We start from the raw sequence: 27905 nt of genomic DNA, 5'->3' as shown, positions 1-27905 counted from the left end.
AGAAATTTGTATGTATTAAGAAATTTTTATGACATGAGTTTGTTGTTGTTGTTCAATTAGTTCTTTATCACAAAACGATGCTCAAAAGTCATTGAGTTGCAATGACTTTTTTTTTCTGTAAAAAGTCGCAAACATTTTTCTTGATTTTAATTCTTGTACACTTTATGGACAACAGACAGTTTCTGGAGCATGCGTGTGAGTGTGTATGTGTATGCGAATGTGTGCGTGTGTGTGTATGTGTGTGTGTGTGTATGTACGTGTGCTTGCATTTTAAAAAGTCTAAAAGACTGTAAAAACCTGGGCCATAGAAAAAACAGCTGCAGGCCAAATATAGTTTGTCAAATTCTGGTCTAGATTAAATATACAGCTCAAAACCTATATACTCATATACACCTACGACACATGCATACATTCATAGTTATCTCCATGTTTGAAAATTGATCTTTGTCTTCCGTCTTTGTAGCTGAGAGCCTGCAAGTGGCAGTGAAGGCCTCTCAGCTGGGTGACCCCTGCCTGGCGCCTGAGGGAGGCTGTGGAGACCCAGTCTTAACAGATCTGCTCGGCACTCAGGACAGTCCCGGATCACCCCCACCTTGTAAGTGAACACACGTCTCTGCAGAGAGCTTGGGCACAGTTCACGGAGGACTGTGGCACATACAATGGAGCTGCCACTGACCTGCTTGAGGGGACTGGATGTATTTTTTCAACCATACAAAAACCAATAACCCTGGATGTTAATATGTGAGCCTGTTTTGCAGCTGATATGAAAGACATATTTATATTTATGATGAGGACATCAGGGTTCCAAAGACAGGGATTTAAAAGAACAGTTGGTGGATTTTGCTGCTGTTGCCAGGGAAGTTTGTCTCCTCCGAAAATTCTACCCTATTTCCTTTTAAATAACCATCTGCATAAATTGTTCAAAGAACTCTTATTTATTTATTTAACAAAAGGGGATCCTTGGGGCCAGAGCGATAGCACAGTTGATAGGGCATTTTCCTGGCAAAAGCCTACCTGGGTTTGATCCCCAGCACCCCATATAGTCCCCTGAGCTCATTCAGGAGTGATCTCTGAATGCAGAGCCAGGAGTAAACTCAGAGTAATGCCACGTGTGTCCCCAGAACAAAACAACCCCCCTCAAAGCCTCCCTTAAATCCAAACAAACAAATTAAAAAAAAGGATTCTTGTAATTTATTAAGGAAAATTCCTTTAACTTACTCTCATAACCATGAAAAAAGTAACTCAGAAAACTAGGATCTTTCTCTCAGAAATGCCCAAAGATTGCAGGTGTATGTCAGTATACACTTTGGTTCAGGTCTAAATTCATTCATTGAGAGTCTTGTTAAAAACATTTTTTTACAGAAAATGAATAGAATTGAATCAGATCATTTATCAGAACCTAATTCTGAGGCTTCACAAATCCGCCCTTAGTTTTAAGCTAAACATTGAATTATCTTTATAATTCTGAGATAAGAACATAGTCTTTTTTTAAAAAAAATATGCCTGGGGGTTAGAAACCCTGTCACCACCCATTTTTATGTGTACAGGAGAAAATGTCTTTAGTAGCTGTAGCTAAGGCTGGGGAGAATAAAGTTGTCTTAGTATTTACTGAAAAACATCCCTGGGTTAATTAAGATAGAAGCCATGCACGGTTTTACTTCTGTACATTTTTTCTTTTGAGCAGACCCAATAATTATTTACTCCCCCTGCATTCTGCTTTATCTAATCCTGGGTTTCTATTTTCAGAATATGTACATGTGTTTTTCATTTCGGCACAGGCCGACTCTGTCAGGGGAGCTGCATGGCCCTGGGTGATTTCCTTTTTCGAGGAGTCTCATTATGCCCTTGAGGAAGTTCTGTCTAAAAATACATGTTAACTGCTGTGCTCAGCCACGGCTCAGGACAACTGTGAGGCCTGCGCTCCTGCAGCTGCCGGGCGCACCTGCCCCGGCCTCCCCTCCCTCACACCCGAGAGGAAGCTCCCTGCCTCTGTCCACGTCTCCTGTGATGTGGGACAGTTCCAAGGGGGTCACCCGTGACGTTGGCCTGCGCTATCCTTCATGAGGCCTGGAGTGTCAGGATCCATGGAGAGGAGATAGGGGCAGGGAACGATTAGTGGGATCTTGCACCCCCAAATTCAGTCCTGGGCTGGAGTGAATACAGGGTTCCAAGAGTTGGTTTTCTGTCAGGCTGATGAGAGCAAACTTGTTTCTCAGCAAGGGTCTGAATGACGGGTCAGTTCTGTGAGTGGCTGAGGACCAGAGGCCCTTCCCAGTCAGCTTTCTGTCAGTCCGACATGATGGGCTGGCCGTGACTCTGCTTGAGTCCTCCCCAGACCGAATGAGGTGGATGGCTCTCACCGACATCCTGAAGGTTCCCGAGATCTCTCTAGTTCACTCTGAAACTGAGTCCGGGAATGAACTGACCTGACCCATCCTCCCCTTCCCCCACTGTCATTGGTCCCACCTCATTTGTTTCCCATTGGCTCATCCTTGATTTCTTGGGGGGGCTCCTTCTCAGAGAGTTGAGGGACTGAGACATCTTTGACAGAAAAACCTCTAGAACGTGTCCTGCTGCTGTGAGTGAAAAAACAACGACTAGCTTGGGCAAAATAAACACAATTTTTGACTGATATAAAACCATTTCAACCTAAATAAAACTTTGTTTTTCCCCCATAGAGGCCTTGGGAGACCTCGAGAACTCTCATTTTCCAAAGACCTAGCTATTTTTTTTATGACAAAGTATTTCCTTCATTAAAAATTAAATTTCAAGATGGCACTGGGAAAAATGTTTATAAGCTGTGTCACAACGTGGTTATTTCATTATGCTCCTGACTTATGGTTTCCATGAAATCTCGCATGAAAGGACTTGAGAAAGTCTAATTTTAACAAGTGTCTGAGCCTTCTTGTATATTTTTCACTGAGTTCACGTGAGTAAAGAAATGAATAAAATGCCACCAACAAAGGTTTAAGAGACGAGGTGGAATCTGTAAATTTGGTGCTTTTAAAAAATATTTCTGATTCCAAGTATTTCTGTGTTTCCAAGGGTTCAAAAGATGGTATGTTTGGTACTGATGAATTTTGAGCAAGGAACAAGAAAATACAGCTGGGAACTGTTACCTGAATTTACAGTGAATGAGGGGGCCATGGCCAAAGTTTCTGAGAAAGCATTAGCTGAGAAAGCCTTAGCGGTCTGCCTTGCTCAGGAAGCTGCTCGCTGGTGCTCATGGAACCCCTACACCTTGTTCACAGTGATCTAAGCCCCTTTGTTGGCCAGCGGCAGCATGGCACACACCTGCTACCCTTCAGCAGCCCTGCCAGCCCCTGTTTTGGCTCTGCAGGTGTGTTTTTGGTCCTACCCTCGCTGACTCCTGAGAGATGCTGCTTTACCCAAACAGCGGGCAGGGCGCCTCTGTAGGAAAGAGGCACAGGATCCCGGTGCCCTTTGTTAGTGTGCAGTATCACGGAGGGACTCCACATTATCCCAAACTCTCCCCTAGAGCATTCAAAGAACCCCGAGTGCTTGAGTTTTGTCATGTTTCCTGCTTGTGGAAAGTAGGGCGTGTGGAGAGCAGGGCGTGAAATGACTGTACAGAGGAACCCAGTTCAATGGCTGTATTTGATGATTTTCTTTTTGTTTCTGTCTCGATGGTGTGCCTCCAGCACTAGACACAGAAGGGACAGAAGGAAGAGGCTGTTGGGATGTGGATCCTGGGACCCAGGGTGTGGGAACCGACTTGGCGGTCTCTGATGCAGGGGAGAAGGTATTGTGAACCGATTTTAGTAAACTGCTCCGCTTCCTTTGTACAGTCACTGACCTCAGCTGCTCTAGGTCTGTCCTTGGCAGTGAGTGAAATGCAAGTGTTTTTTGTTTTTCTTAAATTTTTCTGCATTGTTCTTCATTTCAATATTTATAGTGACATATTCTACCTTATTTCTTCTCAAAATGTTCTCCTTTATCCTATATCCTTTATCATGTAGGTGTAAACAAAGAAACACTTGGAATGTTATTAAAAAGATTTCAAACTCGATGGTGTATGTGTGTCTGCGCTCTCTGACTGTCTTGCTTTCCTCACTGTTCACCTCTAGCTCTATTCCGTGCCCACCCCCGCCCCTCCTGCCTTTAACCCTTCTGGGCTGGATCCTTGGAACCTGATGCCACCAGGTGGCGCTAAAGGATCGGGAATTATTTTGACTTAACTGTGTGCCTTGCTTCTTTCTTTCACTCTCTTTCCCCTCCCTCTCTTTTCAGGTTGTCTCCCTGTTCCCAGGCACAGTGTCATGTGCCTTTTTTGGTGACAGCCTCTTCTTTACTCTGGCCACTTTGTGCTTGGGAAAAGTGACTCCTTGCACCACTTTTTGGATATCCTATACACATAGCCTAGAACACTCTTAAAAATCAAATGCACGGAACTTCTCATTAATGCAATTGAATTAGAAGTATCGGAAGTAGATCGCATATTAATATGGTTCTGGGAGGTGAATTGTCACCCACTGTCCCCCAGGCTTGTCTGGGGTTCAGGAGTGTATTAGTTTCTCTACAAGTGAGGTGTGGGTGATCAGAAACCAGCATGTTAATGTGGAAAAATGACATGTGAGATCTTTACTCATTGAATGTTTTGTATGTTTTTACTCACTTATGCCTTAGAAACCAAGTCCAGAGTAATTTTTAAGTCCATAGAATATAAGTCCATAGAGTGTCGGTGTTTAAAAAAATAAAGGCCATGGGCCAAAATGAAAATAGGCATGCAATATTTTATTACACGTATTTTGACTGTAAGTTTTTTAAACTTATTCTTAAAACATTCCTGCTTTCCCTCCTTTTCAGTGCACACTTCACTTTTAAGTCTATAGCTTCCAACTGCTTTTATACTATTGGAGGAAGGGGAGGAAGGATGGAAGGAAGGGGTGCTTAGTAATAGTTTTCTCTTGAATGGAAGTCGGTGGTGACTCTCACCCCTGAAGTCACAGGTAAGTGAGATTAAGTACCTGGGTCCTCTTGGGATAAAGCTGTCTGGAAATCTTTGCCATTAGCATGGCATTTTGAGAAACAAAATAACTGACTTGAGGAAGTCACTTAAATCATTTAAAAAGAGTATTGCATAGTTTTCATTTCTTAATCATGTAATGAAGAAAGCATTTCTAAAAGAATTTTATAAATTTAATTTGTAACTCAGGACTAGAGCGACAGCACAGCGGGTAGGGTGTTTGCCTTGCACGTGGCCAACCCAGGTTCGATTCTTCCGCCCCTCTCGGAGACCTGGCAAGCTACCAAGAGTATCCCGCCCGCACGGCAAAGCCTGGCAAGCTCCCTGTGACGTATTGGATAGTCCAAAAACAGTAACAACAAGTCTCACAATGGAGACGTTACTGGTGCCCGCTAGAGCATACGGATGAACAACTGGAAGACAGTGCTACCGTGCTAAGTTTGTAACTCATATGGCCAAGTACCTAAATAACCACCTGCAATTAAACATGCTGACCACCAGATGGCAGTCCAACTCCATAAAAAAGATGACAGTTGTGATTCCTTGTCCTAGTAGACCTTCATCTAATAGGACATTCTAACAGACGTCTTTGTCTAATAGATGTGCGTGGGAATAAGTAAGCACGGTAGCATCACCTAATTCATTGCATGGTTTCTAATTTTTAATAGAATATACATGTTCCATGCCATATGATGTTTCTATTGCCATATGGCTAAGAACAGAACCCAAAGCTCACTACCAAGGGGGGCTTTCTTAGTCTCCCTTGTCATCCGTGGAGCACAGATTTGAAAAGTCTAAACTCCCTCCGCGCTTCTGTCCTTTGCCCTCCCTGTTATTGGTGAAGCTTAATATTGAAACTTTCCTATTGTGCTAGGGAAAGCGATCACCAGGCAATCGTAGCCATGGAAAGGAGAGCTCTGGCTAGAGCTCAGCCTGGCATTATCAGCCTGCACTCACTGAATTTTTCCAAATTCCAAGTTACCCAAGCACATGATCGCAGGTGGCTGCTTCTTGTTCCCATTAAACTCTGCCCAGACACGAGCGGGAGGTGTACGGAGTCTACCGGCTCTTGGCAAGCGGGCAATCTGATGAGCCCCATTCACCCGGGGGGTGCTCAGTGTTTATTGACACACCGGCGTGTGAGTGTCTGTGGCGTACGTGCCAGGCATTGTTCTCGGGTTTGTGGAAGAGCTTGGCTACACGGACGCAATCCTTCTATGGGTTGACTTGTATCCCCATGAAAGGAGGCCGGCAATCTTTGAATAGCCACGTTCAGTTGGGGAAATCCAAAACCCTCACTATCTCCTGCACTCTTGATGTATGCTGGAGAGGAGACAAAGCCCCAGGCACAGCCTACACCCCCAAGAGCAGATGGTCTCCTGCCGTTATTCATGGCCTCTGCTGATAAAACTTCTCCAGGGCGCTCAGGCTGGAGGCCAGCCAAAGGAGCCTACACGGGAGCTGACCTTCTAAAGTCTCCTTTGGGCCACTTCTGGGTCTAACTTAGTCTCCCAGCCACTGGGTCCTGAGGCTCTGTGTATCACAGACTTTGAGTCAGGGAAACTTAGGCCAGCACTCTTGTCACAGAGTGTTTGCTGCACTTCCCCTCGGACATGCCTTATTTGCAGGGAGGCTTGAGGGGGAATTTGTGGGCCATCTCGGATTTCTGACTGAGTGAACTGGCTGCTCTTCATGTGCTGGCCTGACTCTATAGTCTGACATGGCCGTATAGTCCATATGATCTGACTTCCAGGAAGAAACCAATGTGTTAGTGATAGCAGGGTTAGGAGTGACTTATCCTAGATCATGTATCTTAGTGCTACTTCCTCAAAGCATCATGGTTATTCACTGTTATGTCTTTATGTATTTCAGGCGGAATGTAGAAGTTCACCTGTTTCCTCACAGTCAGAGGTGAGATGCGTCCACTTTACTTAGAGATCAGCAATCACTCACTTCGGGACTGTGAATGTCTTTCCAAGAATTTGACACATATGGCCTTATTTTTCAGATCATACAAGCGATCCAGAACTTAACCCGGCTCCTCTACAGCCTTCAGGTAATTATACCTCTCTGATCTTTGACCTCAGGAATGTTCTTCTTGTGCAACTTGCTTCATCTGACCATTCCCAGACTGTGCAGGAGAGAACATTTGAAAGGCAGAAAACACTCTTAGAAGAATGCCAGCCCGTAGAGTCACTCAGCTCTTCGGGCTGACGGGCCATCTGGTTTTGTCATCATGAGGCAGCACCTCTACCACACTTTATACCCTTATTCTCCCAAACCATAAAACAGGTCATCTCCTGGAGTGATGGAGAGGGCTGTGCATGGGCTTGAGGGTTACAGAGCAGCTTCCAGATGAGTGCAGTGACGCTCACGTTTGCTGGTGAAAGCTTAAATTCACACTGAGGCTGTTTGCACTTCCACATGTGGCCCTGGGCCTTTAGCACATTTAAATAGTGAAATAGTTTAGATTTTTCTTTCTTTTTTTGCTTGTCCCCTTCCCCTCCCGCACCTCCTCCCCGGTATTTATTGAGTACTCTCTTGTGTCAGACATGATGTTGAAGACTGAACAAACCGATCTCAAGATGCCAAGTGGCACAGGGGCTCCCTTCAAGAAAAGACAAGTATCAGAATTGTGTTTGTATTTAGGTTGTGGGTTTGCCGTGCCTGGGGAAACTCAAACACTTCTAATTACTGTATGGCTTAAAATTATTTTTAATGGCATAGCGGGAATGTTATAAATTTTATGAAAAATTTGAGAAGGCAGGTGAGTAACATGACTATGAGAGAGGAAAATTAGGGGGGTGGAGCGATAGTACAGTGGGTAGGGCGTTTGCCTTGATTGCGGCTGACCTGGGTTCGATCCCAGCATCCCATATGGTCCCCCAAGCACCACCAGGAGTAATTCCTGAGTGCAGAGCCAGGAGTAAACCCTGTGCATCACCGGGTGTGACCCAAAAACAAAGAGAGAGAGAGAGAGAGAGAGAGAGAGAGAGAGAGAGAGAGAGAGAGAGAGAGAATTATTGTCACATGAGCATATGTTTCTAGTTTCTGTGTGGGTTGGGTTTTGTTTGGGGGGATCACACCTGCGGTGCTTGAGGGATCTTGTGGTGACTAGGATTCAGTCTTGGGCTCTTTGCACACAGAGTTTGTGCTCCAGCCCTTTGATCTATCTCCCCAGCTCTCTAGATTTGTAGAATTATTTTATATCTACTCCCTAGTAAAATGTACACTGCCCTTTTTTCAGTGGTTAGTCGATGGCACAACTTTTCTTTTCTGTTTATTTATTTATTTAGGGTTGGGGCCACACCCAGCAATGCTCGCAGGTTACTCCTGGTTCTGCGATCAGCACCTGGTACAGCTGGGGAGCACTATATAAGATGTCAGGGAATAAAACTTGAAATTTATCAGTTCATTATATTTTATGGGCCGGAGCGATAGCACAACAGTAGGGCCTTTGCCTTGCATGCAGCCAACATGGCCGACCCGAGTTCGATTCCTCCGCCCCTCTTGGAGAGCCCGGCAAGCTACCGAGAGTATCTCACCCGCCCGGCAGAGCCTGGCAAGCTCCCCATGATGTATTCGATATGCCAGACATAGTAACAACAAAGTCTCCAATGGAGACGTTACTGGGCCCGCTCAAGCCTTTACCTTACCTTTACTTTTCTGTTAGCAATGTTCTAGCATGATGGTCTTCAACCTTTATACCTATGGAATGGTGAAAATAGGGGAACAGTTTTGCAGATCATAAAGCAGAAATTTTAAAAATCATGACTTATAATATGAGTATTATATACATAAATACATCAATACTTATAAAGGTACCTCTGTATGATTAGGTAAACCTTTTGTTAAGTGGTAATAACTTTCCCATGGGTAGATACTATCCATGGACTAGTGGTGAGAATCACTGTTCCTTCTAAAATCCTCTTTTAGCATACCTCAGTGTTGCTACGGGATAAATCACTGGTAATTCTATTTTTAGGTGTTCGGTAGTTATTGCCAAAATGGATCAGTTAACACCCTTCTTTTTTTCTTCTGAATTAAGTGAGTCAAACCACTTGATTATCTTAATCTAGTTCTTTGATTACCTGTTGAGACTGAACTCCCTGCACTAACACACAAGACACACACACACACACACACACACACACATACACACACTGTTTTATTAGCAATCTATACTTCTTACCTGGTTCCTGCTGATATTTTTTCTTCTGCTACTTAGAGAAAATCAAATTGTGTCTGAGCTCTCATCAGAAAAAAAAATGTAAAGTCGTGCTATGCTTATTGTGTTCCTATTTCTACTTTGTGTCAAAAATATCTTCTCTTATATATTACTGATTTACTAACCATTCTTCCTCTAGGATTATTATCAGTATTTTTAAAGTTTTGGATTACATTTGTATACATAAAAGTACCGACCTATTCTGACTAAATTTTTGTGAAATTACAATCTTATATTAATGAATTGGGCTGGAGCGATAGCACAGTGGGTAGGGCATTTGCCTTGCAACCAGCCGACCTGTGTTGATTCATCTGTCCCTCTGGGAGAGCCCAACAAGCTACCAAGAGTATCCCGCCCTCACGGCAGAGTCTGGCAAGCTATTCGTGCTCTATTCGATATGCCAAAAACAGTAACAACAAGTCTCACAATGGAGATGTTACTGGTGCCCGCTTGAGCAAAATGATGAACAATGGGACGACAGTGCTACAGTGCTATATTAATGAGTTAAGTTGGGGGGAACTGCCACTTTTACAATACTTAGTCCATTTGATTGAGAACATGTTCACAGTCATCTCTTAAGTTATGATGAAAAATGTTTGGTTGTATTTTATAAGTACTACATTTTTAAAATTAATTTTTATCTGTTATATTTTTGTGAATTTTTCCCATAATGTATTACCAGTGTAATGTAATCATTATGTAAATGTAGAAATAAAGAAATAGATTTGGGCATCTTAGAGATAATACAGAGGTAAAATTCAGCCTGGTGTGATCCTTAACACTGCATATGGTCTCCTGAGCACTACCAGGAGTGATCTCTGAGCAAAAAGCCAGGAGTAAACTCTGAGCATTGCCAGATGTGACCCTCAAGCGAGACACACACACACACACACACACACACACACACACACACACACACACATTTGTATTTTCTAACTGGTATATTTTTTATATTTTTCTAATGGGTCTGCTTATTGAATTTTTTTCTAACATTTTTTTCTGTTGATGTTTTTTGCGTGTTCCAGAGAAAAAGAAATTGTTTAAAAATAAGGTAGTATGTCTTTTATATAAAAATTACATCAATTTAATCTTCTTGGCTTACTGCTTTGGCTCCAACTTCTGAAAAGTGTGTTCTATAAATAGTAGTGAGAGTAGGCGTTCTTGTCTCGTGCAAGATTTAGTGGGATTGCCTTTATGTCTTGCATTAGAGATGCTGGTTTGGGGCAGGTTTTCTTGGAGATTAATTTGTCCTGTGAAACAAATCCTCTTCCTTGTCAATGTAAACTGAGAAAGGGATATCATTTCCATTTAGTTCATTAACTTTTCAGAGATAAAACCATTGACTATCCTGACTTGTGCTGCCTGATGAAAGCCCTCACAAGGCCCCATCTCTGTTCTGCCTTGAATACAACCGTACATGGTGTAGGGTTCAGGAAGTCTGAGGAAGTCTGAGGTATTCATAGTACTGGAGGTTGGAGCAACATGTAAATACAGATTCACTGAGGATTCTCTTCGAGCTTTTGAGCTTACCGAGGATAGGTGTCTGAAAGATTTTGGATCATAACACAGTTGTGACTTTGGATGTAGACTCTCTTATGCACAATTGACGTTTTTTTGTTTTTTTGTTTTTTTAAAGTCTGTCCTCCAGGCCCTTGAGCTCTCTGGTCTTGAAGCACATAGACCTTTTTCTTCTTTTTTTTTTCTTTGCTTTTTGGGTCACACCCAGTGATGCTCCGGGGTTACTTCTGACTCTGCACTCAGGAATTACTACTGGCGGTGCTCAGGGGACCATATGGGATGCTGGGAATTGAACCCAGGTCAGCCGCATGCAAAGCAAATGCCCTACCCACTGCACTATCGGTCCAGCCCCACGATTGAAGTTTTTTACATGAGCATTTGAAATTGGATGGAAATGAAACATGATCATTATTGTGACAATATTAAGCTGAGCTCATCATGAGGGATAGGGTATGTAGAAAGGAAAGAACACAGTGATTTCTACAAAAAAAAAAAGAGTTTAGGATGTATTGGGAATTTCGCTATACTTGAAAAGCAAGTGATTTTCTCTGCCTTAAGTATAAGAGCTTGAAGAGTGGAAATAAATCTCTTTAAACTCTACTTCTGTGCTAGAGAAAAAAGTGGGTTTGTCTTACATGTTGCATAGGCAAGGACACTTTGTGATTTCATTGGATGAATCTAATTGTAAAAACCTGGACATGAGAGCTATCATTGTTTGTGTTAGTTTTGATGTATAAAATATTGCATTTTTTCTTGTTTTACCATATGCATATCCTTAAGATTGAATAGAATTATGGGGTAGAGAGATAGTACAGAGGTTAAAGCACTTCCCTTGCATGCAGCTGATCTGGGTTCAATTCCTGGCATCCCATATGGTATGTGGAGCACTGCTAGGATTGAGTCCTGAGTGCAGTGCCAGGAGCAAGCCCTGAGTACCACCGGATGTGGCCCTCAATACAAAAAAAACAAACAAAAATAAAAGATTGAATATAATGAAGGGGGATATCTAATATGCAATTGGCTGTAGTCAGTGGAATTCTCATTGATAAGTCTTTTGGTGCTGTTATTTCATATTTAAAGATCAATAGTAGCTGTTCTCAATGATCATCATTGTTTGACTTGACAACTTCTAAAAGACAGTACACATTCAGTTGACCGTGAAAACTTTACGTTAATTTCCAAATTAAAAAGCATGGCCTTCCTTTCCAAAGACCCCAGTGAATATATTCTGGAGTTTTATTGCAAAACAAGTACCAATTAAGAAATACCTTAGTTCTTTAGCCTTCAAAAGTGTAGGAAACTGCTGATCTAGCCTCTTATTCCCAGCATCTGTTACATGGACAACTTTAAAGATTCTCAGGAAAGAAAAATGTATATTTATCCCTTGGAGAGTAATAACTTCTTATAATGAGTCAAAACACACACACACCCGATATGTGGCCTTTCCCCGATGTGTTCCTTCTGTGCTTTTTGAACTTTAAAATGGGAACTTTAAAAATTAAAAGCTTCCAAGGGCATCCGTAGAGATTTTTTTGTTGTTGTTGTTTTGTTTTATTTTATGGAATCTTTCCAAACTGTGGCAATTATTTCCTATGATCCTGCCAAACCTTTCATAAGCAGATACCATAACTCAAAATGTTTTTAATCTGGTTGGTAACGTCCTCTGGGCTTTGGAGTATCTATCTTCCCTTAATCATTCGGGTCTCCTGTTAGCAATCTATTAAAGAAACGAATGTCAGCTTAGTGTTTTATGGAGAACCTTCCTGCAATAGTACAAAGAAATAGTAAGGAGGCTCTTAACCAGTTAGGTACCTCAGTGCCCAGGGGCCTGGGGGCTGGATAATTTGGGCTCAATCTGAACTATTGGGCACAGCAATATCATCCTGCTTGTACACAGACACCTGGGAGCTACCAGGGCTACCCCTACATACTCAGGGGGCATTTGGTGCTGGGGACAGAACTCAGGACAGTGTACATGCTGGGGCATAGCCTTCAAGCTATGTCTCTGGCCATGAAATAGGATATTAACTACCATTCTTAGACATTACAGTATAAAGAGATAATTTAGCAAAGGTCTCCAAGTGCTTTATTTGTTTTTTTATTTATTTGGGTTTTTTTTAAATTTTATTATTGAAACACCATGAGGTACAGTTGTAGACTTACAAATTTTTGTGCTTGGGTTATTTTTTTTATTTCATCTATTTTTTTTTTGCTTTGGCATCACACCCTCTCTGCTCAGTGCTTATTCCTGGCTCTGCATTCAGAGGTCACGCTTTATTGTGCTCAAGAGCCATATGAGAAGCTGGGGCTCGAACCTGGATCAGTTGCATGCAAAGCAATTGCCTTACCCACTGTGCTATTGCACGGATCCATTCACATTTATTCTTATGTCTTTATATATGTGGTCGCATTTATAATAATTTCTAGTTTGACCCTGAAAGTAAAGGGTATGACCCTGGCATAGACTCTCGCATTTTCATAAACTCTTGTCCAAAAATGACTTGCGGTACAGAATGGGGGACCCATAGCAGGAATGAAGTACCTCGAACATTATGTATGAATTCTTACCCAGAAAACAGTCCTCTCTGACAGCTACAACCAACTTACTTTGCGAAAGTGGGGTCTGTAGAGCCTTTGGGCTTATTTGCTTTTATATATGTTAGTCTCCGGGGCTGGAGTGATAGCACAGCAGGTAGGAAGTTTGCCTTGCATGCGGCCGACCCAGGTTCGATTCCTCCTGCCCTCTTGGAGAGCCCGGCAAGCTACCGAGAATATCCTGCCTGCATGGCAGAGCCTGGCAAGCTCCCCATGGCGTATTTGATGTGCCAAAAACAGTAACAACAAGTCTCACAATGGAGACATTACTGGCACCCACTCGAGCAAATCAATGAACAACGGGAGGACAGTGCTACAGTGCTACAGAGCATTAGTCTCCGAGTCCTCTAGCTACAGGAATTTTAGACAAAGCTCTGGTGTGCCACGTCTGTTTCAGGAGGCATTTTAGAAGAAATTGCTTTACACATTCAGAGGCCATGACATGGGGAGGTTTTCTGTGGCCAGGTGGGGTTGAGTGCAAGCATCATTGCCCGGGACAGCCCTGACCCATTTCCCCTTTGCTCTACCAGGCCGCCTTGACCATCCAAGACAGCCACATTGAGATCCACAAGCTGGTGCTCCAACAGCAGGAACGCCTGTGTCCTGGGCCCCCGCTCCGAGGCCCCTTCCCGGACCTGGAGAAGCGGCGAGAGGAGCTGGGCGACATCCACAAGCTCCAGCTCCAGTTCCAGCAGGACCAGCGGCGCTGGCACCGCCGGTGCGACCAGCAGCAGCGGGCGCAGGAGGCCAAGGCCAGCTGGCTGCAGGAGCGTGAGCGGCAGTGCCAGTCGCAGGAGGAGCTGCTGCTGCGCAGCCGAGGCGAGCTGGACCAGCAACTGCAGGAGTACCAGCAGAACCTGGAGAGGCTGAGGGAGGGCCAGCGCCTGGTGGAGCGGGAGCGGGAGCGGATGCGGGCCCAGCAGAGCCTGCTGCGCCGGTGGAAACACAGCCGCCAGAGCAGCCTGCCTGCCGCCTTCCCGCCAGGAGCCCACGAGGTAGGGCACGTGTGCTAGGGAATGTCTTCTCTAGGATGGGGCTGCCCCGGACCTCCTGGGAAGGGTGACTCCAGATCTGTCCTTCGTTTGTTTGTTTTGGGAGGAGGTGCATCTCCCAAGTCGTGCTCTGGGGGTTCAGGAGGCCCTACTGACTATTGTCAGTTTAATGCAAGGACCCAAAGCTGCAGTGACACTTGGGCTCTGCATTGTTGGGGATCGGTGGGCCAGCCTGTCAGTACTGGGCCGGGAGTGTGGGGGTCTCCAGGGCTGCCACACCTAGTGATGCTCGGGCACTTTGTGGTGCCGGGAATCAAACTCAGATCAGGCACACAGCAGACATGCACCTTAACTGCTGTGCTGTCTCCCGCTCAGGACTGTCAGAGGGCACTCCTAGCTGTGCTCCAGGATCACATAGTGTCAGGGCTAGCACTGGGGCACCATGCACGCAATGCATGTGCTCACCCCACTGAGCCGTCTCTCTCTGTCCTCTCAATAGCTGACCATTTTGCTTCTTGTACACAACCCCTTAGTCATTCAAGGCACATTAATGCAGAAGCCAGGGTCTTTCAGAGACAGTTCATGTATGTGCATCTGGACCAGAATGAAGGTGTGTGGGGTGGAGTGTGGGAATGAGCTTGTCTGCTTGAGGTGAGGCACCCTCACCATGGGGGAGCTTTGGGGGGAAGCTCCCTCTTTCCATGATCACTTCCCAAGTCTGGTTCCTTATAGATAATCTATGCCTTTGATTAGATCAGCACTACAGGGACTGGATTTAACCTACTTCATGCTATTGTTATTACAAGCTCCTCCTCTTCTTTGTAAATTTGACAGGGTGAGTTCAAAACTCCATTCACTCAGATTAGTTAATCTGAGTTTACTCATTAACAGTGGGGCAAGATAAAATCTTTCCCAAGGTTCTGTGTTTCCGTTCCACCTCAGTAGTTCAACAGTTCCGCTGGCCCAGGAACCCTGTGTTGTGCGTGTGCGTGCTCGCTTTCTGTCAGTAGTGCACAGAGTTGTGAAGCTTGATATGAGCTTATCAGAAAGCTTATGCATCTTGTCTGATTTTCCTTGCAAATCAGCTCAATCACACGTATTGCAAATACCTCATGGATGTATGAATATGTATCCAATTTCTTAATTTAGCAAAGTAAAAGTGTATTCTCTCATTAAAATAAACTGGAAACACTTTGATGGCAGAGAGTACCGTTGCTTGGCTCAGGTTTTTATTTTATTTTTGGTTAGTTCTTTTGATTCATTTGATTTTTTTAACCAAAAAAATATACTACACATAGCAAATCAAAGTTCTGGGTACTATTTTATTAAAAGAGATGGGAGAGAGAGCCAAAGGTAATATTCCTCTTGACCTCATGAAACTTTAAAAAAATGTTGGAGGCAGAGTTTTTTAGGATACACCTGGCAGGGCCCAGGGGCTAGTTCTGGCTCTATGTTCAGGGATCACTCCCAGCAGTGCTCACGGGGACCATACGCAGTCCTAGGGATTGAATTCCCTGGTTGGCTACATGCAAGGCAAATGCCTTCACCCCTTTACTGTCTAGCTCCTCATTTATTAAAATCTTAATTGCTCAATACAGTTTGAAATAAGCACTTGATGAAACGTGTGAGTTGCTAGACATAATTGTGCTTTTTCTGTCTTTTCTTACACAGGGAGTGGAACTCAATAGGTCTGAGAGTTTCTGTCATGAAAATTCATTCATAAGTGATGCTCCAGTAAAAATATCACCGAACACGTTCAACAGACAAACTCTGTCAGGTGTCCATCAGGAGGCCACTGTCCCACTACATAGACCTAATTCTGATTTGGTAAGGACTAGTGACCATCCAGCAGACCTCCTCAAGATGGACCTTTGTCAACCCTCCGAGGTCAGCCCTGAACTATGGCCAGCTGCTGGGTCCTGTCAGCCGTCACCTCCTTCCCACCCAAGCAGCCAGGATCCTTGTAAAAATGGTAATTAATACTTTAAAATCATCTGTGTCGTTTCAACAGGAAGCTATATTCTGTGAGTGGTCGGGCTCTTTACAATGAATCAAAGTGGACCCTAAGTAAATGGATGTTGATGAGCCGGAGATAGTGGCCTCAGCTTTTCTTAGTGGTAGGAAAGCCTGAGACTTGCCTTCCGTCGGAAGTTTGTAGACACGCTAGAAATGGTTGGAGTACTTGGAGAATGCCTCTGAGATGTAAGAACCAGATGAGGTTTTCAGTTCTGCAGGTTAAAGGCTAAACTTTCCCTTAAAAGTGAAACAGTTGATGCTTTGTCCTCCCCGTAGGCCTTACCACATCCTGCTACACATATTCTTGTCTCAGAAATAAAAGCTATGGACAGGATTTGTGGTAGGATCTTATTGTCTAGAACAGCAATTTCCTGTAATGTTCGTGAAATCTTCTGTACTGCTGTTAAACACCCAAGGTGAGACTGTTAACATCATCTGTCATTGTCCAAAAAAGGCATCATGTATCTGTAAGTACCTCAGAATAACACAATTTGCTACTCCCATGAAAGCATTTGCCAAATATAAAAGAAAGGCAGCTTGGGCTGCCCCCGCCATGTGAATCCAGATGATTTAAATCTGTCTATTGTAAATTGTTTTCTGTGGGGTACAAGGTAGGGAATGAGAACTTGAAACTGCTGTACCAAAAACCAGATGGCACACACTAGAATAAGCAAATGACTGGCACCCCATCCCCCACAACACAACGGGTTTCAGAAACATCAGGCAAGCAGTAGGACAGAGATCCTCAGACCTGGACTCTGTGTTGTCTTCCTGACTGAGTGTGACACTTAGTTTGTCATTTATTTAGGTGGATTTTTCAACCGTGAAAAGTTTCAAAGATACGGTTCTGACTCTGCCCGAAAGTTGATGGAGGACTGATCCCAAAAATGTTGAGTCAATCCCCGGACTGTTCGCTACATTATCTAGTTATGGCTATAAAATTCTTATCAGTATACAGGAGAAAGTGGAATAATTCTATAAAGCATGATTTAAATTGTTTTTTTTTTCAAAAGTGATAATACAGTGGAATAGTTAACTGGGGTAAAAAGGGGCATCTGTTATCCTGTGGGGTCAGCAGCACCATTTGCTTTTTCTAGATGTGTGGGTCTTTGCTGTACTGATTCATTAACTGCTGTTTGCAGGACTTTCATCGTGTGTGTGTGTGTGTGTGTGTGTGTGTGTGTGTGTGTTTTCGATCAGTGTGACTTTGTGACTTTGTGTACTGGCTTATAATTCAAAAGCTCAGTTTAAGGCAAACCAGATTGAGTTTTTGTTTAAATGAAGTATTCCTTCTCTTAGTTCTTGGTGTATTGTGTAAACACAAAAGGACAGCAGTGGTCTATCTCTCCCTCCACCCTCTTCTGTAGTCTCAGGCCATTTCCTCCACTTCAGGGAGGTCGATTGGGAATGGGCAGGCAAAGGAAGGAAATGAGGACCAGGCTGGTTGGTCTTAGTTGCAGTTTATTCCAATCCTCTCTCTATTCACTCCCTCTGCCTCCCCCAGCCCACTCTTACAGACTCCTTATATCCCAGAAATTTATGTCATGGAGGGCCCAGTTTCTCTCATACCTGTGATCCCCAGGTTCTCTCAGGCCTGATACTCTCTAGGTTCTCTCCGGCCTGTGTTCCCCCTAGAGAGCCCCAAAATCTCCTTATATAGATCATGGTACCTCTAATGGGTGCAATGCAGTGATGTCATCAAAAGGAGTTACAGAAAGAACATTGAGGCAGCAAAACATACACTGTTTCTTTGCATCTGCAGGCCAGTATTTTTGGCCTCCAGAAAGAAGATACAAAATCAAAACTGAAACCTTTCTTGGGCTACAAGCACTTGAATTTGCATCCCAAAGACTAGTCTGACTAGAGCCTGGAATCTACATCCCAAAGGTCAGGTCTGGCTAGCACCTGAGATCTGCATGTCAAAGATCAGCCAGGTTTCTGTGAGAAAAGGAAAACTGCCACTTACTGAAATTATTTATTGAAGGCAGTTTGAAGGGGAAAAATGTTCAACCTCATCCAAACTAGTGAGGACACATGACAAATCTCGCCCATTTTCATGTCGCCCTCTCTGTTCCTGTCCATTGTGCCATGCAGTCTACTTGGGCTCACCTTGACAGCTCAGTCAAGCCCCAATAGGTTGGGGTAACAGTTACACATAGGTGTGGTCACAATCAATAGGGGTAGAGTTCTTTATCTCCTGGAAAGCCGCTTCTAGGACAGATTCTCATTTAGTAGATTGACTCACCCTGGAACAGAATCTCCTGGGTGTGTTTCTCCTCTCCTTGTCCAACAAACATATAAGCATACATAATATAAATCATTTTGTATGGACACAGTAAGAAATACCTTAAGCTGATAGAATTGCTCTCCTAGGGCCATCTCGATCTCAGAAAACAGTGCTCAGGCCAGATAGTCTTTCCTATCCTTAGCAGGGGCCTAGTCTTGTCTTTACTTTTGGATCATGACAGCATTTGTCTATGATCAAACTCCTAACTTATAGTTAAGAATCATGGCACTAATAAAAAAAAAGAATCATGGCACTTTGGCCTGGCCCATCTTGATGCCTGGGTAGCACGTAGCTTATCGCTTGTCATCCAGTCCCTCATTGGGACCCTGCTTTTGGGGGTGCTAGGAATCAGGGCAACTGAGGCTTAAGTTGAGGAAGCAGATGTCCGGGAATGGATAATATTCAAAGCCAATTAAATCCTAAGTTACAAAGCATAATATTGTCTTCCTTTATCTATACTAAAAAGCACATTGCATTAAAGTAAACTATTCAAAAGACATAAGGAGAGGAGAAAGGCAATGTTACCTTACAATACGATTTTAGTGTCCTAGAAGGATCTGATCTTACAAATTAACAGATTCTGATTAGGGAAAAAGCTGGTTGTGGAAGAGAGCACAAAGAAGTGGTTACAGACAAACAAAGGAATGGGAGTGACTCAGGAGCACTGTGATGGGTGTGACTCAATGAACCTAAGTGCCTTGTGGCAATGGAGAAAGGACAAATCAATTATTATCCTACAGTGTATCTCCTTTTTCATTTCTATTGATTTTATATCTCAAACCAGAAAGCTTGGGAATATTTGGCAGTTCTCTTGCAGGAGATGTACTAAAGAAATAAATAGTATATCCAAAGAGTATATACAAAACCAGTCTCTCCAGGTTTGAGGAACACAGCCAAGTGAAAGACTGAGAAAAATGTCTTTACTCCGAAGAAACTGTATGTCCAGTGCTGCTCAAGGACTCTGAGGACATCGACAGAAAAGAAAACCAACTTGGGCATGAGTTTCCCCAGAACATCCTGGGGTGTGTTTAAGTAGGGGATTGATCAGAAATGCTGCGTGTGAAAACCTGCAGAGTTTTGCAACTAGTCGAAAACCCTATTTGTGTTTGTTGACTTGGGGCTGATAAGAATTCCTGAAGAAGAGGAAAAGATAGCCAGAGATTAGGAGGTGGTAGGGAAGAAGAGTGAAAATTGGATCTGTATTGTTGAGAGGCTTGTCAGGGCCAGATAACACTGCTCCCCCACTCCGCGGCATTCACGGCTCATAGCCTTGAACCTCACTTACAGTTACCCACTGCTGGTGGTCTTTGCATGACTTTGCCTCTGTGCTGGAAACTAGGTGGTCTGGGCCAAGCCAGCCCAGCGCTGCCAGTCTTATACTGGACTGTGCTTTTCTCCCCAGCTTTGTCATTTTGCTGGTGACATTTTGAGCAAGTGGTTGTCAGTGACCGCTCCCAAGGACATGCATCCCATAGAAATGTGGCTAATGAGAGCTGTCTAGAATATTCTTGGCTGGGTGTATCTTCTTAGATGTGTGTTTATGATTTCACCAGTGCTGTGCTGCAGATTTCATGGGTAGGCCCCAAGGTCCGTTGTTTTCAGGGAACACTTAAAGGATGCTTTGCTCTTCAGTCTGATCCTATGCTGTATGCATATGGTCTGTTCAGATGGAGAGAAATGTGAATTTCTGCAACAGTAAATATGATGGGAATAAATGGTGTGGAAATGAAATCCACTCATGTGTTTAAGCTGTCACTGAGATAGGAATTTTCCCTTGTTTTCTCAATACAATATTTTTGTGTGTGTGCTCTTTGTGCTCTGCTTGTAATGAATTTTTGTATTAGTCCATCACCTCTACTGCTAAACAATTACAGGACACCAATTTTCAGGTATCATGTAAGGTTTATTTATTTATTTATCTTAGCTACACCCAGCAGTGGTCAGGGACTTATTCCTAATTCTGTACTCAGGGATCACTCCTGGTGGTGCTCAGGGCGATCATTGGTGATAGCAGTGATAGATTTTTTTTTTTGCTTTTTGGGTCATACCTGGTGATGCACAGGGGTTACTCCTGGCTCTGCACTCAGGAATTACTCTTGGTGGTGCTCAGGGAACCATATGGGATGCTGGGAATCAAACCTGGGTCAGCTGCGTGCAAGGTAATGCCCTACCCGCTGTGCTATCACTCCAGCCTCAAGCAGTGATAGATTTTGTGCAGGCCATGTGCAAAGCAAGCACTTTACATACTAGATTATCTCTCTGGGCCCCTTGTGAAGGTTTCACTTGGAGAACCTAACTGAATCCAGCCATTCACTAGGTGGTACTATTACTTTCTCTGAGAGGAAAAATAGGTGGAGAGGTGCCGAGATTTATCTAAACCCACATGGATAAGTACATGGCAGTGCCAGATGGAACCTGGGACTCGCTCTCAAGCATTCATTACATTATATAAGTATTTAGTTTTGAGAAAGCTGGTTTGAACTGTATGTTTTGAGAACTTGGGATAGATAGTAAATGAATTCTGTTGTAATGCTAGCAAGTAAGGGCTTGTCTTTCTTTATCTCTTCCCTTTAAAAAAGTTCATTATTATAGTTTAGATCACATAGTTATAACCATGTTAACATCATGGTTTTGGTGTACACGTTACCTCACTTCACCACCACCAAAGTGTTTAAGACCCTCCGCTGATGTCCTCACATTCCAGTCCACCTCCTCATTCCCTCCCTATCCACTCCTACCATTGCTAAGTGTTCTCAGTTCTGTAATCCAAGGCCAAGGATTTATCATCATTCAATATTATCTCACAGAGGAGTGAGATCATCTAGCGTTTGCCCTCCCTCTGACTTCTTTCACTTCATGTGATACACTGCAGTTCCATCCATGCCATAGCAAACTGCATGATTTCATCTTTTTTTTCCTTTTTATTCCTGGATGGGCTGGAGCTGTAGCACAGTGGTAAGGCTTTTGCCTTGCACCAAGCCATCCCGGCCAAGCCGGGTTCGATTCCTTCGCCCCTCTCGGAGAACCCCGCAAGCTACTGAGAGTATCTCTCCTGCACAGCAAAGCCTGGCAAGCTACCCATGACGTATTCCATATGCCAAACACAGTAACAACAAGTCTTAAAATGGAGACGTTACTGGGCCCGCTCGAGCAAATCGATGAACAACGGGAGGACAGTGTTTGTGTTTGTTTGTTTTATTCCTGGATGGCCATTTTATTTATTTATTTTACAAAGTTGTTCAATATTCCAACAAAATCCCACCACCATTGGACCTCCCACCACCATTATTTCCCAAACACCCCTTAAGCCAGCCTCCATTAGCAGGACCTCAATAATTTGTTTCAAATTGCTTGTTATAAATAATTTGCTAATAATAAAATAAAATAAATATTTCCTTAGAAGAAAGTTGGTGACAGTTGTATCTCACCCTGCAGCCATTTAACCCTTGTATAAGATATAACTGTTAAGACTTCTATGTTTATATTTTGTTAATCAAGATTGTTTGCCTTCTTCCTTACATCCCATTCAATTGGTGTGCAACTCCTGTTTTATCTGTGTTGTAGAGTTTGAGATGTCACTCCAGAAAGTTCAGAATTTTTAACAGGTGATATAGCAGGAGTTAAATTTTTAAGTGGGTGGTGGCTTTGGGGCCTGGGAATGACTTTGGGAACTTCCAAAAGTATAGGGAGGTGGAGATGAGGAGGTCCATCCTAGACTCCATGGAAGCCTGGAGATTTCAGTCACAGAACCCACATACCTGAGTTTTTCAACAATAGATTAATTTCTGGATAATCTCTGATTTCTGATTAATATTCTAAGCATTGGAGTCTGGCCGGGAGCATGGCAGTAATTGTGGAGTGTGGATGTTTTCAGCTGCCAGGGCTCTGTTTGGGCAGGCACTGGGCTCACACCCCCACCCGACTCAGCCTTGTGTGGGGTCTGGAAGGATCTCTGCCGATTTCATCTTTTCTTATGGCTGTGTGAGGCATCACAAGTTCTTTATCACTCATCTGTCATTGGTCATTTGGGTCTTTGAAATATTTTGGCCATTGTACTTAGCACTGCAATGAACACATATCTCTATGAGTAAGCATATATCTTTTTGAATTAATGATTTTTTTCTTTGAATTAAAGTTTTTGTGTTTTAGGTGGGTGTTTCCCTTTTGAATATTTCCATTTAGAAAATATTTCTTGGTCTTTGGCTTTGCTGTGACCAGGATTGAAGAGGATTATGAGCATGTTAAAAAAACATAAATGCTCTTTTAGTTACTTCTTTTCCATAAGTAACATCTTATGGATGCTTTGTTCCTTTCATGTTGCCTAGTAATAGTCCAAAATTGTTTATAATTATTTTTAAAGATAGCACTTTGAAGAATTTTATTTTTAGAAGGACTGGTCAATGGTTGGATCTAACCACAACTGTCTGTGGGACTGAGGGTAGGTAAGATAGAAAAGAGACCAGTCTGACACTAATAGCTGGGAAGCTGGGAATGATTATGCTGGACAAGAACTGAGTGTTAAAAGTAGGTAAAGAGATATTCTTGATATGGCTGAAGCAATAGCACAGCGGGTAGGGTGTTTGCCTTGCACTCAGCCAACCTGGATTTGATTCCTTCGTCCCTCTCGGAGAGCCCGGCAAGCTACCAAGAGTATCCCACCCGCACAGCAGAGGCTGGCAAGCTCCCTGTGGTGTATTTGATATGCCAAAAACAGTAACAAGTCTCACAATGTTACTGGTGCTTGCTCAAGCAAATCGATGAACAAAGGGAGGAGAGTGCTACAGTGCTGATCTTTCAGTATCAATATTGCAAGCTGCAATGCCCAAAAGGAGGGAGAAGAGAGAGAAAGAGAGAGAGAGAGAGAGAGAGAGAGAGAGAGAGAGAGAGAGAGAGAGAGAGAGAAAGTGCCTGCAGGGGCTAGAAAGTGGGGTGTGATGGGAGGGAACCTGGAACCTGGGAACACTGGGACTGGGAAATGTACACTGGTGGAGGGATGGATGTTGAACACTTTATGACTGATATACAATCATGAACAGCTTTGTAAGGGTCTATCTCACAGTGAATTCAATAAAAACGTTAAACTAAAAAAAAGTTTTCATTTTTCAGTTTTAGAAGTAGTTTTATGATCAAAATTCTTGGATGTTTAAACAGTAAATCCAAATTGGTGTTTCATTTTATTTTAGTAGAAGAAATGAAATGGTTCTTTAAAAACTTTATCTGAAAGCTGGAATGCTAGTACAGCCAATGGAATGCTTGCACAAGACTGGCCAGGATTTGATCTCTGGCACCCCGCAGGGTCACTAAAGCTTTGCCAGAAGAGATCCCTGAGTGCAAAGCCAGGAGTAACTCTGATTGCTGTTAAGTGTGTCTATCCTTCCCCACCCCAAAGAAAACAAACAGAACTTAATCTGGGGCTGGAGAGATAGTACAGGGGATCATGAGATCCTGGGATCAGGCACTTGTCTTGCACGCAACTGCTCAACTGACCCCATTCAAGCCCCGGTGCCTTTAGGGTCCTGTGGGCACCACCAGGAGTAAGTCCTGAGCCCCACTGCATGTGGCCTCTTGCCAAAAAAAAAGAAAGAAAATGAAAAAGAAAATCGCTTTAATCCAACACAATGGACAATTTGAAGTTCTTTAGACAATATAGTCCCTATAGGACAATTGCTATGAAGTTGGCCATATAAAATGCTTCATAATGACAAAACAAAGTAAAGGATTTATTCCTATGGCACTTTTTTTCTCCTAGCTTTAAAATTCTACCATGTTGGAATAAGGGGGGGAGAGAGAGAGAGAGAGAGAAAGAGAGAGAGAGACAGAGACAGAGACAGAGATAGAGAGTAAAGACACTTGTGTTACAATGAAACTGACTCTGATTTTTTTCCTAGCACTTCATGGTCCCCCTGCTTCACTCAGAACAATCCAAGAATCAACCGGGGGATTTTCCCCCCTATAAAATAAAATTTTATATTTATTCAAAACATCTAGTAGTTTATGATATTTGACTTTACAAAAAAGTCAAAAGAGAAAAACACTTTGTGGTATGAAAATAGATTTCTTCTTTCAGTTTTATTTTTGTAGATTGTCTAAAAAGTGTTTCTTGAATGTAATTAAAGCATTATGGGCTTTCTATGGGCATATGATAACATTTAAATCAAGAATCAAATTAAATTATATGCATCAGTTATGTAGATATTGAAAAAAGAATAACTTATTAAGTTTGGACTCCAAATGCATATTTCTCTTTACTCCATATTATTATTTGGTGCCCATCAAAATATTTTCCATCCCAAAGCATTATATTCAAATTATTTTATCATGTCAATTTTGTTTTGTTTTTGTTTTTTTGTTTTGATTTTGCGGGGCAGAGCTAGCAGTCTTCAGTGCTTACTCCTGGCTCTGCATTCAGGAATCACTCTGGAAGGGCTTGGGGGATCATCTGCAGTGCCAGGCATTAAACCTTGATTGGCACAAGTAAGGCAAGTTCCCTACTGCTCTCATCTCTCTCTCTCTGACCTGTATCTTGTCAGCGATTTTTAGAAAAAACAGCAATTTTAAATTTTCAGTGACTTGCTTTTTTATATTTGGAAGGAACTAGAACATTTCCAAATACAATGCCACAGTTAGTATTTATGGTAATAGTCTGTAAGAAGAGAATATTGGTGCTGGGGACACTATATGGGATGCTTGGGATTGAACTCCAATCAGCCACATGCAATACTGGAGGACATGCTTCAGGTCCAACTTTGATCCCTGGTATCACATGGTCTCCCAAACATAGCTAGTATGCTAGGATTGATCCCTAAGCATACCAAGTTAAGCACCACCAGGTGTGATGCAAAAATTAAAAAAGAAAGAATATATAAGTTACCATCCATGGTAACGCACAGTTCCAGAAGGCCGAATCTAAATGTTGGACATGGGAGTCTCCCAGTGGATGATTCCACAACGAAATAGACCACATCATATTCAATCGACGGTTTTGCCTGACCAATGTCACTGTTGTCCCAAAATTCCAAACGGGATCAGACCACCTTCTCCTTCGTGCAAAATTCTACTTCACAGAGTGGGGAGAAAGGGCTGCAAAGTTTAAAAAGAGAACTCCCAGAACGACCACCAACTGGGAGCTCTTTGGCACTATTGTGGCAACTTGGCAAGATGCCATTGTTGACAACATTGATGAGGAATACGATCGACTTGTTCAGCACCTCCATGATTGTGCGAGGAATGCCAAGAGAGAGATAGCCACAAAAAAACACCTGTCTTCGAAAACTCTTGAGTTTATTCACCAACATGGTTTGGTGCATGCCTCAGGCAATCACAAGTGAACGTCCAAGCTCACAAAGCAGTGCAGAGATTCGATCAAGGAAGACATCAAAGGGAGAAGAGCAGAAGTGCTGGTAGATGCTGCAGAAGCCGGGAAAAATATTTGTAACGCTCGCCTGTCCTTTGCCAACTACAAGACCAAGATGAATGCCCTCCGACATCCTGATGGATCTATCACATCTTCCAGAATGGTAATGGAAAAGATTATCCATGACTTCTACTCAAATCTCTTCGATTGCCATGTCCACTTGCTGACATACTAAATTCCATAGGATGGATATGTCGTTCCCGTTGTTCTCCCTTCCGAAATTCGACACACCATTTCGTCAGTAAAGAAACAAACAGCACCCGACCCAGACAAGGTCAGACCTGAACACCTGAAGAACTTGCCATCAGTACACATCAATACGCTGGCTCGGCTCTTCACACGCTACCTGTCTGAATGCAAGGTTCCGTCCCAATGGAAAACCAGCAGGACTGTACTACTGTACAAGAAGGGAGACATTCATGACATTGGCAACTATCGCCCAATCTGCCTATTGTCTATCATCTACAAGTTGTTCACTTGAGTCATCCTAAATAGGATTGGCAGAACACTAGATGAAGGACAACCATGCGAGCAAGCCGGGTTCCACAAAGGATTCAGCACCATCGACCATATCCACACGATAACAAAGCTCATTGAGGTTTCTCGGGAGTTCAAGATGCCGCTCTGTCTAACGTTCATTGATTTAAAGAAGGCCTTTGATTCTGTTGAGACGGAAGCGGTCATTGAAGCCCTAGCCAATCAGGGCATTCAAGCTCAATACATCAAGATCCTCCGTGAGCTGTATTATGGATTCACTACCAGGATCTCACCATTCTACAAAGAAGTAATCATTGATGTCAAGAGAGGGGTTCGGCAGCGTGATACCATTTCACCAAAACTCTTCAGTGCCACCCTCGAGAACATCATGCGATGACTGGAATGGGAAGGAATGGGAGTGAAGATAGATGGTCGGCAAATACACCACCTCCGCTTTGCTGATGACATTGTTTTAATAACACCAAACATTAGCCAAGCAGCACAAATGCTGGCCGACTTCGACTATGAGTGTGGAATGGTCGGACTACAGCTGAATCTTACGAAGACAATGTTTATGAGAAACAGTCTCGTTCCTGATGCCCCATTCGCTCTCAACGAAACAACCATCTCCGAATGCAACAGCTATGTGTACCTAGGTCGAGAAGTCAACATGACAAATGACCTGGCATCCGAACTGCGCAGGAGGAAGAGAGCGGCTTGGAACGCCTTCAAGAGTATCGAAGAAATAGCTAAGAGGATGAAGAACCTCCAGCTCCGGGCACATCTTTTTGATTCCACTGTTCTTCCTGCATTAACATATGCCTCAGAGACCTGGGCCCTACGCAAACAGGATGAGATCGCTATTTGGGTCTCCCAAAGAGGAATTGAAAGAGCTATGCTTGGAGTATCACGTTTCACTCAAATGAGAGAAAGAATCTGGAGTTCCGACCTCCGTCCATGATCTTGTCTCATTTGCCAAGGTGTCAAAAATCAGATGGGCTGGTCAAGTAATGAGATTTAAAGACAACTGCTGGACTAGAGCTGTTACTGACTGGATTCCACGGGATGTCATTCCGCGTGGCCGCCCACTTACCAGATGGTCAGACTTCTTCATCAAGATCATGAACGATCCGTTTGAGGCTCTTCGTGTTCCTAGAGCGAACAGACACCACAGGGCTACACTAGCACGCGACAGGGACAAATGGAGACGTTACTGGCTCCCGCTCGAGCAAATCGACGATTAACGGGAAGTCAAGTGATCAAGTGATATAAGTTACAATGTTTTAAAATTTAGAAATAGGCACCTTTTGTGTATAATCTGTGTAGACCAAAGACCATCAGGCAATTTCCCAGACAATAAACTGGGATAAAATATTCTTTTTGGAGCTGGA

The 27905-nt window shown here is 43.3% G+C and overlaps 1 protein-coding gene across 3 annotated transcripts in view; it reads left to right on the top strand.

Moving 5' to 3' along the window:
* ARHGEF28 (Rho guanine nucleotide exchange factor 28) overlaps positions 1-27905 on the top strand; it is a 364650-nt gene that overhangs the window by 306272 nt on the left and 30473 nt on the right. For all 3 annotated transcript variants that reach the window (XM_056112429.1, XM_056112428.1, XM_056112427.1), the window contains 6 exons: positions 464-595; positions 3663-3763; positions 6860-6898; positions 6996-7043; positions 13859-14323; positions 15992-16292. In XM_056112429.1, coding sequence (XP_055968404.1) covers positions 464-595; positions 3663-3763; positions 6860-6898; positions 6996-7043; positions 13859-14323; positions 15992-16292 — 1086 coding nt within the window. The remainder of the gene's footprint in view (positions 1-463; positions 596-3662; positions 3764-6859; positions 6899-6995; positions 7044-13858; positions 14324-15991; positions 16293-27905) is intronic.

The sequence above is a fragment of the Sorex fumeus genome, unplaced genomic scaffold (genome assembly GCF_029834395.1).
Source record: "Sorex fumeus unplaced genomic scaffold, SorFum_2.1 ptg000018l, whole genome shotgun sequence".
Lineage (NCBI taxonomy): Eukaryota > Metazoa > Chordata > Mammalia > Eulipotyphla > Soricidae > Sorex > Sorex fumeus.
This window is presented reverse-complemented; position numbering and strand designations above follow the sequence as displayed.